This window comes from Accipiter gentilis, chromosome 3 (genome assembly GCF_929443795.1).
Source record: "Accipiter gentilis chromosome 3, bAccGen1.1, whole genome shotgun sequence".
Taxonomy (NCBI): domain Eukaryota; kingdom Metazoa; phylum Chordata; class Aves; order Accipitriformes; family Accipitridae; genus Astur; species Astur gentilis.
In genome coordinates, this window is record NC_064882.1 from 22,627,447 (window position 1) to 22,646,474 (window position 19,028).

At 36.1% G+C, this 19,028-nt stretch overlaps 1 protein-coding gene across 2 annotated transcripts in view; it reads left to right on the top strand.

The window, feature by feature from the left end:
* Positions 1 to 19,028, top strand: part of PDS5A (PDS5 cohesin associated factor A) — an 84,599-nt gene that overhangs the window by 18,683 nt on the left and 46,888 nt on the right. For both annotated transcript variants that reach the window (XM_049793957.1, XM_049793964.1), the window contains exons 3-6: positions 13,828 to 14,031; positions 14,489 to 14,575; positions 15,335 to 15,432; positions 15,922 to 16,048. In XM_049793957.1, coding sequence (XP_049649914.1) covers positions 13,828 to 14,031; positions 14,489 to 14,575; positions 15,335 to 15,432; positions 15,922 to 16,048 — 516 coding nt within the window. The remainder of the gene's footprint in view (positions 1 to 13,827; positions 14,032 to 14,488; positions 14,576 to 15,334; positions 15,433 to 15,921; positions 16,049 to 19,028) is intronic.

Genomic DNA, 19,028 nt, shown 5'->3' on the forward strand with positions numbered 1-19,028 from the left:
ATGTAAAAATGCACCTCATTCCCATACCCAAAATGGAAAAGTCTACATTCTTGTGTGAAATACTGTATCATAAAATGAAGAGTAAAAACATTAAAAATAACATTTTAAATGCTGTCATGTAAAGTCCTCCAAAATGTTTTCTGTAAATAATATATTAAAATTGAAATATTTCCACACTTTTAATATTGGCAATTATGATGGTAATATTACAAGTTGAATTTATTGAAGACTTTCATATTATTCTTTGCTACCTTTCCATGCTTATTTCTCAGAAACTGAATATCCTACATATAATCATTATGTCTGTAGTATCATCCTGTTGTTGAGCACTGTGGATTTGAAGTTCATATCCTTATATAATTTTAAAGAAATTTTTTAAAATGGAAAATTCCTTAAAAATATATTTTTATTCTTTTAACATGTATCAGAAATCAGTATTTATTACTAGGGATACTTGTTATTATCCAGAGTAAAACAATTTAAACTTATGAAATGAATTCTACCGATACAATACTTTCCATGTACTAATTATACATAATTTTCTTCCTCCATATTAAAGAATTAAATAAGACTTATAGCCAGGAAACCATTCCAAATACGTTTCAGGTCCAATTTTTCACACACCAATTTGTTCCTGTGCTTTAAGAATTTCTAGAAGCTTTGTTTTTAATGGGGCTACTTAAAAATAAAATGAAACCACCAGCCACACACAGAGTAAGCAAATTTCTGCATTTTGCCTTCAGTCTATTCTAGAATGCCTTATTTTTGAGCTTGGTAGCTGCCTAAAGAGAAAAATTGTGTGTGTGTGTTAATACAGATAATAGTGCTCAACCCGTAGCAAAGTTTTCTGGTAAAATAGTGCTTCATTGGAGAAAGCTAATTTGTCTGAATAGAAATTCTTTGCAGAAGTGTATCTGGTTTGGTAGGTGCAGTAGCTGGTATACCACCAGCTGCTGACTGAAGTTTGCTGCAGTAAGTTGAACAGGAATGCCTGTGTCAGCCAGAGCCTTCTGGGGAGGAGGTTCTGGTGTGATGTACCGTCGGTTAGGGGTTTTTTGTTGTTGTTGCTGGTTGATAGTATTAGTTTTGATTGTGAAATATCAAAACTTTTTACAGTTCTAGATAATGGTTGTTAATATGACAGTCCTGTATTAAGGCTCCAGTAGATGATAGGCACATCAACAAAACTTCAGTACAGTTTTGTCACTAGATACGGGTTCGTGTTAGGGTTTCACATGATTTGCCTCCTAATGTTCAGTGCTAAGGCTCAGTGTAATCTGGCTCCTAAAGAAACCAGAAAATGAATGCCATGGCTGAGGAGTATTTTCTTGTTCACCTTGATACCTCCTTGTGTTACTGAGTATGATCGTGTTATGTGTAATTGCCAGTTATTAAATAAGTTCCATGAAAGAAATTTTAATTTCTTTCTTCTCTTACTGTCGCAGACTGTGCAATCAGAGCTAAAGATCAAGGTACAAATATTTTGCATAATTTTCTGCTGCAGTAAGTATAGCAAGTGTTCAGCTCGCTACAATTTACAAGATTGCTGAAATAGAAAAACTGTATTTTCTTTTTTGGTCTCATTTATTTGTTGTTTTGGAACACAAGCAGAAAAGAGTATGATGTGCTTTATACACCCCCTGCTTCTGGATGACTGAGTCAGGAAGACTGTGCGATGTACCATGGGATGCACCTGCACCATGGTGTAGAAATGGGTGTGGATATAGTCTTTAAAACATCAGTATTGTTGGAAGCATAGCCCTCTAGTTGTGTTTTAATGTGAAACTCTTAACACATGATTTTGTTGTGAGAACTGAGCCTAAATATTCACTTCAAAATGAATCCTTACAGTCAATTCACAGTAGAAATGAAAATGCCATTGTTGCTCTTGTCCAGCACCACCTCCTTTTTAGAAGAGGAAATTAATTATCACACAGCAGTGAGCTGGTTACAAAGAATCCTCTCTCTCCCATCTGGAGGCTATTATCAAAGTAGTTTGGAAACTTCATATGGAAATAGAAACTTTTTCACGGTGGGGAATATGTGTTTAAGAATCTTTTGGTTTTGCCCCAGCCATATATAACACTTGCTACTATACCTAGGGGAAAAGGACTATTTAATGAAATGATTCTAACCGATGATGTCTTGAATTATCATTAGAATGTTTGAAGAATAGACTCTTTTTAGTCTCTCTGCAAATACTCTTTTGTTATGTATCTATGTATGTGGAAGCAAAGTTTCTAAGAACTTAGAAGACTTTCAGTGTTTTAATTTATTAACCTTCTCTAGAGTACTTAAATGATTGTTAGACTTTGGCAGGAAAACTGGAAAGCATCCCATTACAAATCTTTCCAGTAATAAAGACTAGATACTGCTGAAGACTGAATTGCTTTAAAAAAAAATCAGTGCTGTGGCACCACACTCATATCATGGGTGAGAGAGATGGTGAGTAGCATGAGTATGAAGAGATAATGTGCTGATAAATACGTGCACTGTCTCTTACTTCTCATTATGATCTCTTATGAGAAGAAATATACATATATTGTTAAAACATATGATTTGATCCACAATATTATACCTTGTGTCATAGAAAAATCATGTGAAACAGTTTAAAACTAGGATAACAAAACACTTAAAGGTATGGTACGTAAAAGTATGGTAAGGCCAAGCCAACAATATTTCTCAACGTTTTTTACGTTAAAATTACTTTAAAAGGTCTTGGGTTGAGTAGCCAAGTATTGTCATTCATCAAAAGCTGACTGTAAACAAAAAGTAGATTTAAATAAATAATTTTTGTTAATGACAAACCATACAGTGACCTAAGGTTAGATAGTACTCTGCATGCTTGAAAACCTTTTAGCTGTTTGGGAGGATTTCATAGAATTCCTATTAAGTCAAATAATTTAAGTGGGGTGAATCCAGTGGAAGCTTTTAGGCTTAATGTCAGTAAAAGCAAGGTGAGGAATAATGAGAGAAAACAAAACTATTTGCTGACTTCATGAAGTTGTAAAGGACTAAGTCAGGGAAGACTGATGCATCAGTCTAGGCTGCCCAGTGAAATCTTTAACTGAACAGCTTCTGTCCAAAAATCTAATAGAGCTTAACATTGGATAAGGAGTCAAATGGTAAACACAATGGATATTATGCTTCCCTTATATGAGTTAGGCATGTGTGTTTGTTTGAATACTCTGTGAATGTACTCTGTGCAATATTGCAGTTCTAGTGAACCTTTGCCTCCAAAGGTAGGAGATGAGGATGTGATGAGAATAAGAACCTGGAAGGCAACCTAGAAGTGATGGCCTAGAAAGGTAAGTGGGGAACCTCTGCTGTCTCAGGTCATGATACAAAACCAGGAAATATATCATTAAATTAAAATCAATAAATCAATTGATACATTGGATACAAGTTTGGGAAATTACTGTAACAAGTTTCTGAGACCTTGGATTTAAAATTATCATTGATTGCATCTTATGCCAGTTTCTAATGAATAAGGGTAAAGGTAAATTTTCCGGGGGACTAGTAAGATTCAGATATAGCTGCCCATTTCAGGCTTCATGTGCTTGCCACTCTTTAAGGTTAAGAATTTGTGTCACTTTTAGGTTGTCTGTTAAGAGTTTATGTACCAGAAGGCTAAATTCTTCTTACCTCCCTGATCTTGGCCATTGAATTCTTCCTACCTGCCCTTCTACTGGCTCTGGAATGTATCAGATCTGTCTATGATCTAACTATGCCTGTCAGAAAACTATCCAGGACTTTTTCTGAGGAGGTTTTCAGCCAGATTATTAAGTTAAATTGACTCATGGAGTTATTCACCAAGCATTGGGGCCAGCACAAAACATGCAGTGGCACTGCATGGTCAGAAGCAGGGTGAGTAATGGGTAAGGGAGGAGATAGAGGCAGCAAGTGGTTAAACTGGATTGCTGTGTCACTGGAGCCAAAACCATAGCTACTGGGAGAGGGGTTTGAACTGTGTACTGCTGTAACTCCTGGTTGGCAAAGAGGTCTGAATTTCTGTCTGTGCTTCATCTTCCTTCGGTTTTTTTTTTTTTACTCTGTCAGTGTGTACAGAATTGTAAGAAAGATAGTACTCCAGCCAGCAAGTTACAAGGGAAGTTCTGTTAAATTCCAGGCCATTAAAGCTTATTATAATCTACTTTCTCCTTAATGACAAATTTTAACATCTTCAGAACAAACAAAAGTACAGCCTGTTTCGATGGAGCGGGGGGTTTGTTGTCATTGTTGTTTGGGGGGGACGTAGGTTGTTGTTGTTTTAATTTGAACAGCTTAAAATAGTCCTCATTTCAAATGAGAGAAGACTTGAGAAAGATCTCATATTGTAATAGCAGTGGATATAAATGAACTTGCAGGATATTCTTAGATGAAGCATAATGGTATCTACTTAAAGACAAAAAAAATCCACTTGGCTTTAAAGTTTCATTTGTCTTGGAGGAAAAAGCACCTCGCTATTACATATAGTAGTGAAGGAACTGAGGTTATATAAAAATGGTTTTGACTCTTCCAAATCTTACTACAATAAAAATTTTAAATCAATTACACTAAAATACTCAGTTCTGAGCAAGATGATGTATTTTGTCAAAGTTGTAGTGATAAGGAAGGGCATGTAGTATTTTCTTTGCACATCATGAATCTGATTTTTCCCATGGGCTTGTTTATGGCCAAAGAGTACAAGATTATCACATGCGGTGATAACAGTATTAGGATTATCTTCTGCTGGGCAGGAAGGACACTATTTTACTTCCTTTTGTGCTGTTGTAATCTTGGGAAGCATACTTTTCTTGCAACCTTTCCTTGCAGCAATCTGTACAAGTTACTGTGATCAAGATGTCAGTGTTATGTGACTGATTTTGCAGGGCAAAATATTCCACCAATATTTAAATAGCATGTTCTAATTTGTGCTGTGAAAGACATTTTTGGATTAAAGCATCTGATTTTTCTAATTCTATTTGCCTTTCCCCCCCCGTGTGTTGCATTTATGTTACTTGAGGAATCTTCTAGATTTAGAGCAGAACTGGAATTCTGCTGTGTGTTAATTATGGAGATACAACATGTGCGTAATGGTACAACTTTTCTCCCAAATTGATAGCAATATGTGTCCTGTTTTGATTATGATGCTGTATGTGTGTGATATTTATGTCCATTATGTAGTTATTTAAAAACACGTGTATCAAGAAAGTTACTTCAAATAATTCATGAACTGCTCAGTATACTGTTTTTATTACAAGTAGTAGTCAGTCTTTCTGCTTTTTCATGTCAGATTAATTTAACGTCTAGGTTCCTGGAAATACTCTGAGTTGATCAATTAAGTAAAATAAAACAGAATACGCTGTTTTAACAACGTGAAGATAGTGGTAAATTACAAGTCTATGACTTCTTTGCACATGATCTGCCATTTGGCCAGACCTCCAAAGAAAAGCCCAGTGTAGGTTAGTCCCCAGGGGAAGGATAGCCAGTTAAACTGTTTGCCTAGTCAGAGGGGTATTACTGTCCAGGCTACTGTTGCTTTTCCTGCATAAGCTTTACATCTCCTATGATACATCTGCAGTCACGTCTAGAAACCCTGGACATTGGCTTCAATTGGTGAGCAGGGTATAAAGAGGAAGCAAATAGTCTTTGCCCCAAAGAGCGTACAATATGCTTTGTATAATCTTTCGTTCAACTCTTTGGGGTTGTTTTTCTGAGTTATTCAGAGCCAGTAGAGTGTCTTGTCGGAGAGTATAGACTAACAGTAGAATTTGTAGTGGAAATTGGGCAATAAAATTTATTTCCCAGGGGTTGCTAACAGTACCGGGAAGGGAATGCTACTTTTTGTTTTACTAATGACAACAGCAAAACTTAACAAAAATGCATCAGCTCCTTTCCAGTTCATTGTTTCTATTATTCACATATGCCCCTTGCTTAATTTGTGCATCTACTTCTGTCTAGCTACAACTCTGATAAATGTGGGCCCTGAAAAGGAGTTGTTTGCTGTGAAGCAAAACGCTGTGGGAGGACGGTGCTCCAGAGTATATTCTTCTGTGTTCAGAAAGCAGCCCCAGTTCTCAGGCTGAAGATGCTGCTGGCCCATTTCTACTCACTTCTACTTGCGGTCTTTTTCTAGTGCATAAATGGCACTCCTGTTTTTAAGGCATATTAAAAGAGACCTTTGGCTGTTGTTTTGGTAGATCAAGCAAACCACAGCCTTGTAAATGTCTCCTTATAAGAAAAGGCTTTTGAGACTTCTTTGGTAGTCACTTTCTGTACCTTTCCCATTTTTAATTTTTTTTTTTTAATCAGTGAGGGTAATCAGACCTAAATTATGTGTTTCAAATCAGCATTTAGTATTTTTAGCATTTCATGAGTTGTATTGCTGTTTTTTCCTTTCCTTGACTGGAAATACTACTTGTCATATCCTGCAATTGCATTTTCATTGTTTTCATACACATAGCCTGTTGTTGGTTCATAATCTCTTTACAATTGCTTAATAAATGTCCATCTTTCTCCTCTCCTGTTGTTTCCAGCTGATAAGCTCTTAATAGCGTAAGTTCTTGGTTTTAAGGACTAATCATTTAGCAATGATTAATTCTTGGTATTTCTGTTCTTCCCATATAATATCCTGTCCTCTACTGCCAGTCCCTAGCCATTGACATTACACTCCATTTGTACTTCTTGTACCACAGTTGTGTATGGAAATAGCAAATAGGGTCAATTATAACACCATTCTCCACCAAAAAATTAATTCATATCCAAAGTTCCTTTCAGTTTAACACCTTAGGAAGGGGCTGAGGAGGCAATGTTGGGCTAAGCTTCATCTCTTCCAGCATCTTCAGTTTTCGTGTGGCTCAGTGTGATGCTGTTCTTGACGCTCAGACAAATTGCCTGTCATGCTCTTCCCTGTCTAGAGAGTTGATTAGCTTATCAGAGGAAGTTTATCGAGTTAGCAAAGTCATTCTGGTTTTATGTGTTACTCTGTTTTTCTTAACCTCTGTCTTTATTGAGCCTTTCCAGATTAGGTTTGTATTATAAAATTCTGTTGATGTCAGCCTGCTGGATGTGTTGGCAGGATCTCCTTTCTTGATTATTAAGTTAATATTTGCGAATTTCTAGCCAGTTGGTATCCTTCTTGTTTGACTGTTTGTTGGGGGGTTTTGGTTTTTTTTTCCGTGGTGGTTTTGTTTGTTTGTTTGTTTTTAAAGAAAAGCAAACAAGACTTGTGTTGCAAAGTTTATTATTTCATTTGTTAGGTATTTAAAGATTCTGAAATAACAATCAACTGTTCATCCTGATTTTAATATTTTGAGATCTTTTATTTTTATTTCTGTCTGCACAGTAATTTCCATTTTTCCATGTTTGTTTGGTGGTTCTGTCTGATAGATAGGACTATATCTGAGGGAGACCAAAACTTCGCATCCTAAATCTGCACCATGTAGACATATTTTTTTTTTCTGGATACATGTCTGTGGATTTTGCTATGGTTTATGATTAGGTCTCAGTCAAAGAACATTATTAATAGCTAATGGCAAGGGTCACCCATAATACTGCTTAAACCATGTGAGGAAAAAAAGTGAAAACGCTCTGATGGCAGAGTTGAAAATTGCAGCATTTGGATGTACTTTGATTTCAGCCTTCCCTTGGCATCTCTCCCTGAGCTGTCCGAGCTCTTGAAGAGTCACATCAGTTTGGGGAATATAATAATAAGTGGTGTCAAATTCTCTCAATTGCTAAATTTCTTCTTTTGATGATTGCAAGGTGAATTTTTAAATACTGAGTATCTCTCCCTGGTCTTTTTTCAAGCCAAGGGTGGTTAAATGTTACTTCTTTGGAATACTATGAATAAGCTATTGTAAGAACAGTAGAACAAATGCAGCCTGCACACATCTTCCCATGCTGTGACTAGCTTGGAGGTTTGTGTTTGTCCTGCCAACTGCAGCAAGGCTTTCCTAGGTCTGCTTGCTTCTTCCTCTCTGCAAGCACTGTTTTGAGTCTCTTCTCTATCTACACCTTTTTACCCTGTCCTCTCTTTGTGTTTTTATAGCTCTCCTCCCTGTAATACTGGAATCATCAGTATGTTTCAGAAGTAGTTGAGTTTCCTGATCCAACAAACAATGCACCTAAATCTACGTGGTCAATAAACACAAACCAGGATCTGAACAGCAAAAGTTAGTATTCCCGTCTGAGGCATAGGTCTTGCACAAGAGCCACATGCAGCTGAGCCATGTAAGGGCAAGCTACCATGCTGATTTACTGTCTTTGAAAACAGGCTGCATGTAAACTGCATATGAAGTGTGGGCAGACTGTGAACAACGCTTTGGCAACCTCTGTTGTGTTTCGATGCAATTGAAAGGCTGACAGTCTCAGAAGAAGCTGCAGGCAGAGTTCATCTCACCTCATTTCAGGCATCTAGTCACACTGAGCTGCTTTCATGGTCAGCATGGAGAATTCCAGGGCAAAACTGAGTTGATGTCTGTAGATGTCATCATAGACATCTGTGCATTTCTCTCCAGTCAGTGAAAGGGTAGCCCAGAGTGACTGACTTGCACAGTGCGTGTTTTTATGCTGTTGGATGACCACCTCCATGAAAGCTTTAATTTTCAGTATGTTCATAATGTGCTAAGAGTAACTTTGCAGTCTTAATTTAACTGTTCTTGCTAGTTTGAATGAAGGCGTTTGCATTTCTGTACCATCTCCAGGGTTATTATAATCAGAGCATTTCACTTACATGTTTGTAGAGCCTGGGAGAGTAAAATCTTGGTTTGATAACTAAAATTTCGAGGTATTATGGTAAAAATGACAATAATGAAAATTTCTAGAATAGTTTTAACACTTATTTTTGCAAGGTAACTAAAGTACCAGTATATGATAACTTAATGGAGAAGCATTAAAGCAAAAGCAATGCAGAATGAATTTAATAGTAGATGTGAATAGCTAAATTTTGTTTACATTTGCTAGAAATTAGTGTTTAAATTGAGTGCTTAATTGTTTGGAAAAGAATGGATGATGTTACATTAGTATGTTTAAATAATGCTGTTCTGTCTCCTGCTTTTTGCACAGAGGACAGTAACAATTTTTTGTGGTGGAAGCTACTAAGTCTGTAGGGTTTTATATAAATGAATATTAGTGCTCTAGCTAGGATTGTTTCAACTGTGCAGCAAGACTTCAGTTAGACAATAGTATTGTAATTTGAAAAAGTAGCGAGTTCCTGTTATGGTTTAATCACTTTTTCTGGAATGAAAACTGGCTTAGTGTGATAATAATTAATACCTAACTCTGAAATAACTGCATTCTTCTAGAGAAATATTTATGTGATGGTTGAATCGAAACTTTGGGAAATTGAAACTCCTTTTAGACTTAAAATGAAAACCTTAATACAAAGAGGAATTGGAGTGGGGTTTTGTTTGGTTTGGGCTTTATTTGCAGTTAGAATAAGGGTAGTTAGGTTGGATCAGATGACATCTTGAATGTAATTTGCTTTAATAGAGTACCTATAATATGAATAACTTCAGTTAGATTTTTTTTTTTTTAACATGCAGATTCTTGGAAAAAGTAATTGTACTAAAATCTGTCGGGCATTAACAATTCATGTCTCCTCTCTCCAGTTGTATTTTTTTCTTTACTCTGGTTCAATGAAATATTAACCACAGCCTTGAATTTTTGGGGGCTTACTTGCTTTGTCATATTCCCTCATTGTTGCATTTATGTATATCACTAGTTATACGAGTGGTTTTCAGTTCGGGTTTAAAAATAATTTAAAACATTATGTTATTTGGACTTTTAGTCTTTTTGTATATGTAGAGTTTATTTCAGGTTTTTGGTTTTTTTAGCAGATTCTTTTAATAGATCAATTTCTAGCTGTCACAATTAATACTGGTATTGCAGTAGTATGGCTAAAAAATTTTAACTATGAAAATCTTTTTGAACCAATTATGAGCAGTTCTTCATAAGATGTTATAACTTCTTTATAAGATGTTACCAGGATTTATTAGGCATCATGCAATTTGCATACTGCTTTTTTTTCTTTAAATTCATCTGAGAAAGCCCATAATTTGTAACAGGAAATGTAATGGAGTTATAGGACATGTACAAAGAGTGGGAACTATGACAGCAATACAGTCTAAGAAAGATTTTTAGGAAGGGCTGGATAAGTATGCTTAACTTTACATGTTAATATTTCTATTGATTCTGTGTATCCCAAGTAATACCAATCCCAGGTGATTAGAAGTAACTTTTCTTTGTCACACCTTAACACGGAAAATAACTTGCAGTATGTTGTCATTTCATTTCTTTGTATTATGGACATATTTGTGAACTACAGTCCTAGATCAAGACTTTGCATTAGATGCTGTATAAACATGGGGGGAGGAAGGGAAGGTAGTAACTGTTATAGAGGAAACAAGAAAATGGATGGCTGCAGAGAGAAAGACAGGAGTACCCGAGGAAATCATGGAACTGTTGTTGATCAGTGTGTTGTACTCAAGGTTATGTGGTTCTGTTATGAATAAGTGATTTCATAAAACTTATAATATCTTGTACTTCTAAAGACTTAAGCTGCTCTCCTGATTGCTGCTTGGTAGCTATTTTTTCAGTTGTACTAGGAGGAAAGAGTACCAGTCCTGTAACAGGTGAAATTTTGAGCGAGTTCTTGGCTTTCTAGGAAGTGTGAAGAGCCAAGCATATATTGTATTTGATGTCTGGACTTTTTTTTTTCCTCTTTTCTTTTCTTCTATTTTAATAATTAATCTCATATGTAGATTAGCAGGCATTTGGAAGTAATTCTGTTGTGTAATACCTTTAATCGGTGCCAGTAGTTGCTTGGCTATAGAGGCTACTCCCAAGGCTGCAGGATTTTAGATACAGTTAATTGCATATATTTAAGAAATGTATAGAATTATTTTGTTGAACTATGCTGACAGTCCCCAACAAATTTATGGATGGTACTTAAATGCAAGTCTTTATTAATTCCATTTTTCCCAAATCTTATATGTATCCTGCCACTAGGAAGAATTTACATCGTGCTTTTAACCGTGGTATAGCCCTGTGTAGTTTGTTTATATATTACTTCCATTATTTGTGTTATACTATATATTTTGTGTACCCCATATGTACTATTTGTTTTGCTTTGGTATCTGGGATCCTAGATAAAGACCAAGATAGTATTCTGTTCATTTTTTGTGTGTGCAATAAACAGAACATCATGCACCAAAGACTTTATTATAAAACAAAAGGCAAAACACAAATACAAGCAGATATGGGACTATAAAGAAACAATGGAGGAAACACAGATCAGTATGTTAAATAGCAGCTGCAGCTTGCCAATAGCCCAATTACTGCCCAAGTGTTGATTTATAATAGAAAAGAAGTATCAAGGAGTGCTTTGCAGGGAAATGGAATGAAGTTTTATGGATATTTGCTGGCAGTTCCTGCTGAATACAAGAGCAACATAGGAAAATCCATAACGCGGGTGTGTTTTCAAACAGGTAAGGCAGTGCCAAAAACTAGTTTCATTACTTTAATCCCACAATATCCTAACATTTTGTTACTGAATGGGAAAGTTGTGTGAGTTTTCACAGCACTGTGCTGCTTTAGCTTGTCTTTTTTTGACATACCAGAGAAGGGATATATGCAAGATTTATGCACCTTGTCATATGAATATGAGAACCCGAAGAGAGATCTGAATCTGGGAGGGTATTCTGGTTATGAAGCTTACGACACTCGTAGGGAGAAAGGAGACTGGGCTTATGGGAAAGATCAGAAGATTGCTTATAAAGGTTATCTATAAAATTATTAAAACAACTGGAAGGAACTTCAGTGGGACAAGTTGATATGGTACAGATACAGTTTATCATCAGTCTCCAGGGAAGGATCCACAGATTTTTTTGGTCCTTTCTACCCTGTTCTTAAAGCCTTCAGTAATGGTTATCTGAATCCCATGCTGCAAGTCAAGGCCATTATTATTCCTTGTCCTGCCATCAGCGGAGAGTGTGTTGTGTGGTTTTTTTGGTTTTGCATCATGTTGGTTTTTGGTTTGGTGGTGGTTTTGCTTTTTTGTTTGGGTTTTGGTTGTTGTTTTTTTGGGGTTTGTTTGTTTGTTTGTTTGTTTTTAACTTTCCTAATTGGAAGAATCTGGTAGGCTTTGAAGACTATGTTATCTGTTTTTTTTAATTGTGGTATCTGGGAAGGACAGGTGATGTGTGACACTGTAACAGACAGACCTGTGCTGTCAATAGAAGGATGGTTTTGTCCTTTCAGCCAGTGCTTCAAAATAAACCCTAAGACTATTTTTAGGGAAACAGGCCAATGCAGGTAGAATTTTGAATTTTATGGGTTGTGGCTGTAAAGTTCTCTTTTATTCTGTTTGTTTTTCTCTCTGTTCTTCTCTTGATTTTTGGTTTTGCTATAAGCTGCTTCACGAAGGAATATACTTATACATTTATAGAAATTGAAGAGGAGTTTAAAGTAATGTACTGCAGGAAACATTGGTATCAAACATTTGATTTATAATATCTACTGACTTTAAAACTGGGTTACAAAACTCAGGGAGCAGGTAAAGCTGAAAGGCAATGTTTTCATGTTGGAAGCAGAGGCATGGTTAATAACTGAGGAGCACCCTTAGCATCATTTGAATGACATGATGACAAAAGAATTGTGGTGAAAGTAAGAGATGTGTTTAGCTGCATGAGCTCAATCTCCTCTTATGTTTTACTGTGAATATTCTAAAGGCAAATTTGACCCGTCAAGATTTGTCATTCTGTTTTCTCTCTTATATCTCTTTAACGTGTATACTGTGTGTGTAATGGGTATACTAAATCCTCCTAGTATGCAATATTGCTGTCCTTCATAATTCTAACTCTAAGGATGCTCAAGTGATAGGGAGGAATAGGACACAAAGACCAATTTGACTAAGGTCATACTAAGAATCTGTGGCACGCCTCCCAGTTCCGTGCTGACATCCTACAAGTCATCCTCATCCTTTAACAAACCATAGTCCAAAAGTTAAACCTACAACTTTTTATTTCTTCAAATTAAATTTTCACTTTCAGTTTTTCCAAATTACTAGGTTGAGATATTTCAATTAACTGGGGTTGTATAATACTTAAACAATTTTGGTGGCATTTCATAGGAGTTAGTAGTTCTTAGCTGCACTAGAAGAAACAAGAAAACGATGTAGTTGGGGTTTTTTTTCATTATATAGATAAGGCTATAGATGGAGGTTTGAGTATGCAGGAAGAATAGATGGGCAGCGTTAGACATGTTTTACATGAGGGATTAAATTCTTACTTGGTATCTAGTTTGTTTAAACCAGATAAAAGGATTGTGCATATGTAAAGTAGTTCTTGAGCTCTGTGCCTCGATACAGGCAGAACATAAGATTGGCCTCTTAGGGTCCTCTCAAGTCTTGTCATAGCTCTTAAAGCAGTGCCATTATTATACTGTGGCCTATACGTTAGGCCAGATGGCTTGCAGCCCTTTGTACTGTCTATACTGAGGCAAGTCCTCACTTTGAAGTGGTCTGGGACTGCTTTGATGAAGAGATGCTGCCATCTCCAACCTTATTGGTGTGCAGCAGTTTCTGTGCTGCACCTCAGGTTAAGATTGGCAAAATAAGCAGACCTGCAACGCATTTTTCAGTGTCTTAATTTAAAATACCAAGTTCAATAAGCCTTTAAGTATCAGATTAACACCTCTCTTTTTCTGATGTTTGTCCTAACAAAAAAATTGTAGCACTGTGATTATGCAGTGGAACATGTATTGATAGCACTGCATCCTTTTAGAAAGTACTGTTTAGGAATAAAAGCAGAAAGCACTCATGGGTTTTTTTCCTGTGTTTTTCAGATGGTGGTAAAAACCTTCATGGATATGGACCAGGACTCGGAGGATGAGAAGCAGCAGTATCTCCCATTAGCCTTGCACCTTGCATCTGAATTCTTCCTCAGGAATCCCAATAAAGATGTGCGCCTCCTTGTAGCATGTTGCTTGGCTGATATCTTTCGTATCTATGCTCCTGAAGCTCCATATACTTCCCATGACAAACTTAAGGTAAAAATGCTTTATAAAATAAAGGCTTTCTTCCTACCTGGTTCTCTTACTGGTGTGGGGGGATGAGGGGACACACACACCCCACTACCAGCACGCACGTGTGTGCACACACCCACACCCCCCCACGCCCCCAAGAAAAAAAAACTCCAAAAGCAAACAAAAAAAAATACCCAACTGAAAGAAAATTTTTTAACTCGCATTTATACTGATGTTCAGTTTTATTAAAGAGATGTTGCTTTAGTTCTGTGAGTCAGTGTAGTACTTCAAGGGCCAGAGATGTGTAAAGGAACACCAGATAACCAGTATCTGTGCTAGTAATAGCTTCCTGTCAGTGCTAAAAAAGACAATTTGATGTTCTTATATCATGAGTTTGTAAATGTGGGTAGATGTCACTACTAAAGGCTTGTGTTTTTCTCTGCTGAATCAAGCTTGTAAACATTCTATCATTTTTTGACAGGACATATTCTTGTTTATTACAAGACAATTAAAAGGCTTGGAGGACACGAAGAGCCCTCAATTTAACAGATACTTTTACTTGTTAGAGGTAACACAATAATTGTAACTTTCAGTAGATGGTATTTGCTCTGTAAGCCTAAGAAATGTAATCAGTCTTTCTCCAGATGTGCCAGCATGCCTGGGAAATAATGAATTGCTTATTTTAGTAGTAATAATTCTGTTTGCATTTACTAAGTTCATGCAGCCTATAGTTGAGGACGTGTTAAAATGATTGGTATTTATTAACATTTAGCCTTTATCTTACAATTCTATAAGTTGTTTTTCATATCATGCACCCTTAAGGTTATATCACCTCATTAAGAGAGAATTTCAAATGCCGATTAAAATGCAAATCTGTTTATATTGATGATAGGAAAAGGAATATAAGATTTTGGTTTAAAAAGATTAAAAAAACCTCTTGACAAGAAGTGCGGGCATTTTATCTGTGCATTTAGAAATAGTATCTTATTTGTAAACCTTTTATTGATGTTTAATACTGCATTGTTTCATAGCATGAAGAAAAAAGTATAGAAACATGGACTTACTATATTAACAATTTCTGTCCATCTGCTTTTATACATAAATCAGATTATTCTATATTTAGGTTTTTTTCTGCATATATATTGCAAAGCCCCTTTGTATTAAGAGCTCTTTATATGCAAAGCAAATATCCAGTCTCATTCCCCAAAGGGTTTACAATCTATTGTATAATATTTTTCCTTAAATAGAAAAGATGTAACTAACACGATTATATTTATGTGACTTAATGTGAAGTTGTAATATCCTGAATATCCTATTTTTGTTTTAGAATTTAGCTTGGGTTAAATCTTACAACATCTGCTTTGAGTTGGAAGATTGCAATGAAATTTTTATTCAGCTTTTTAGGACTCTTTTTTCAGTTATCAAGTAAGTTGAATTGCTTCAATTGTATTAAACTGTCAAAATATCACAGTTTCAGGGGTAGACTGAATCCTTGCATGGTCTACAAATAAAATATCTCTGAATAGAACAAGTCTTTGTTTCTCCAAATGAGGAGATACAGGGAAAGCAAATGAGTGTGAATTACTGACAATATGGAGGGGTGTGTGTCTAAAAGTAGACATGTTTTAAAATTCCTTGTCCATGTTGCAACAGTATACTTCATTCTGACTCATTTATCTACATTTGTATTTCCATGGTTGTTATTTTCTTCTTTTTGTTTTGTTTCTGTTCTTAAGGCAAAGCTGGAGTTTTCTAGGTTTTTGAAGCTTTCTATAAGAGAGGAAAGGCACATAAAGATATGGAGGGTGTAAGGGAGAGCAAGCTGGACAGCATTAGACAGTGATTCTTAACAGTACTGTTAATATTTGTCAGAGTCTGAAAATTTAGTATTGATAATATTCTTTATCATCTTAGTAATAGCCACAACCAGAAGGTACAAATGCATATGCTGGATTTGATGAGTTCTATCATCATGGAAGGCGACGGAGTAACTCAGGAGCTGCTGGACTCGATTTTGATTAACCTCATTCCTGCACACAAGGTCTGCAAAGTAAAATACTATAACAGTATACCATTGTAACAATAATTTCTATTGCCTTTTGCTTGGTGTTTCTCCCTCACACACTTTAGCCATCGTGACTGGTTTTTTTTCCCCCAGCCTTGTAACAGTGGATTGAAAATTTCCTCTGGGAATTATTTGGTGCTGTTCATTAGCTGTGTCTATATTATTCAGTATCAAGAGATTCTGCCTACTTGCCACCTCAGGAGCTCTGTACTGAAACAGAAATAAAATATTTTCCAGCAAATGTAGTACGTAATGGAAAAACATAAGATCTTACGGGTTGTGGGTTGTTGGTTGTTGGTTGTTTTTGGTTTGGGGGTTTGTTGAGGGTTTTTTAATTGAAAAGATGTGAAGTTTGTTGGTTTTTTTTGTTTGTTTGTTTGGGTTTTTTTAATTTATTTTAAAAGAAAAAAAAAAAAGATGTCTGTGGTGACTTGATGCTTGCCTGAGCTTGCCAGTCAGACTCTGCTCCACCTCCCTAGTTGTCCCCCCTCCAGTGGCTTTCCCCCTTAAACTTTTATTTTAATAAAACCTAATTATTACTTGAAATGTAGTATTTTATTTTTTTTTTTAGTTATTTGGTTGCTTTTAGTGCTCCATATTATTTTACGAATTCTATAATTGTTCTGCCCTTTGCAGAGTTCAGCATCCCTTTAACTCGTAACTGACACACACACAAACACACCCCCACACCTTCCTAGAGGAGTCTTACATGACCCCCTCCTAGCAGATTGCTGCTGTCATGCAGATGTTGTCTTAGGCCATCTCCACAGCTACTTTGACAGGTTTTTCAGAGGCTCCCCCTTTACAGCTGGCTTTGTGAACTGTCACTGCTGCTGTCCTGGTTTCATTGTGTGACTTACTATCTGGTCACTGGGTCTGCAGCTGAGCTTTTGAACTACCTTTACTGTAATGGCTAAATAAAGTTGAAAGGAGAATAAACACAACTCTCTTAGTTGTGACATCAGGGAAAGTGAGATGCAGGCTCGTGTTGCTTTGCATTGACCAAGAAAATTCCCTTACTAGAACACTTGTGCTTCTTACTGAGAATTCTGTGGAGAACAGTAAATTTCAATTATGAGCTACAGTAAATGAACTGTGTACTCTGATTACCAAGTATGTGTTTCTGTTTGTTCATTTATTAATTTAATGACAAAATTAAGGCAGCTCCATCCATGACTACATAATTACAGTTAAATTAGCACATAAAAGCAGGGATTATTCCTTTGGTTACCTAAGAGGGAGAATTCATGGAAATGTATAGCACAGGAGTGACTAAGCCGTGGCCATTGTCATCTGTTTGTGAAATCTCAGCAGTGGATGTATAAAAGTATCGATTGTCTGAGGTCAGTTTGCATTCCTTTTGTTGTGACCATGAGATGGGAATATCATTCTATCAACTCATTTTTATTGACAGCAATGAGATGATTTCTTATTAAAACTGCTAACAGGAAGGGAGGCCTCTTATTCATAACAATAGAAAAAGAGTCCTTTTGAAAATACACTGTTCTTTGTAAGTTGTTTCTAATCCATTACAGGCAGTAGAGATCAGGAGTGGAAATAGAAGAGTGGAGATGTGTATGTCAGGTGCTGGGTGATGCTATTAACAATGGTGGGCATTGCTCCAAGGAAGCAAAGACCTGGTAAACCTTCTACAACTTAACAGTGTGTTGTGACTAGCTGGTGTAGGCAAAGTAAAAGTGAATATGATCCTTTAGCATTAACATTGTTAGCTTAATCATACAGTTTTGCCTAGTGAAGGAAATTCTCAAGCAAGGCTCTGACAAAGAGAGAGGTAAACTTGGTGCAAATATTGGATTGTACTGCATATTTAATATCTCTTAGAGGACTAGTGCCCAGTCCTTACTGGCTCTTGGCCATCATGACTGAGCAAGTAATGCTGTAGTCAGTGCTCAATATCATACTTTAGTCACTATTTTGGTCTGTTTTAACTTGTTTGTTTCCTGTAACAACAGAACTTAAAGTACTGCTTTACCATGGTAGTTTAAAAAAAAACCAACCAAACAAAAAAAACCCCACAACCCCCGAAACCACAAAACCAACCCAAAACAGAAAGTTCTTTTTTCTGGTCTGTGTAGCAGAGTTTGACTGCGGTAATTGCATTCTACTTTCATGGACAGATCTCCTAGGAAATTCTGTGATTATATTAATTGTTTGTCCTTAGGTATGTAAATCTTGAAAAAAGATTTACATACCTCGTAAAACTTGAAAAGCTTGAAACCCACAGTTTATTTTCTTGGAGAGAACATTTAATAACAATTCTTCTATGTCTGTGCAAAGCAATTGAATACTAGTCATTTCTCTGCTATGACATAATAGAAGTATCAGTGTGGCTAGACTGCTACACTTAACGAAAGTTCATCTTTATAAAAGAGCTGAAATACATGTTTTGAATAATATATTCTATTCCTTTTTGGTTGTTTTTTGTTATTGTTGTTGCGGTGGTGGTTTGTGTTTTGTTTTGTTTTAAATCTCTTACATTGTGTAAGACAATACTGCAATAAAAAGAGAGAAATATACCAGTACCTAGACATGAAGTAGAGTCTACCTCAGCATCTAAATTTTATTCATTTGTACCTCCATTATCAGTAAAGTGGCTTTACTGTACATTGTTCTCTCTGTGTGTGCTAATGTGGCTTTCCTCTAGTAAATCCAGGTTTTCAATAGCAGTATGGTATGTCATTTTGCTCAGGCCACCTATGGCGTCAAGCTGTAGTTCTTTTTATTAACTTTAAAACCAGTGCTACTTAGTGAGTATTTTTATTCACGCTCTTATTATCAAGGTTATTACTTAAAACCATGTATTTCATGTATTTTAAAATCCATGTTTTCTTCTGCATCCTCTACAGCATGGCCAATCCAGACCTTCAAGGGTTTTCTTTCTCCTAACAGATTGATTATTTGTTTATTTATTTGTTAAGTATTAATAGTTGCTTGT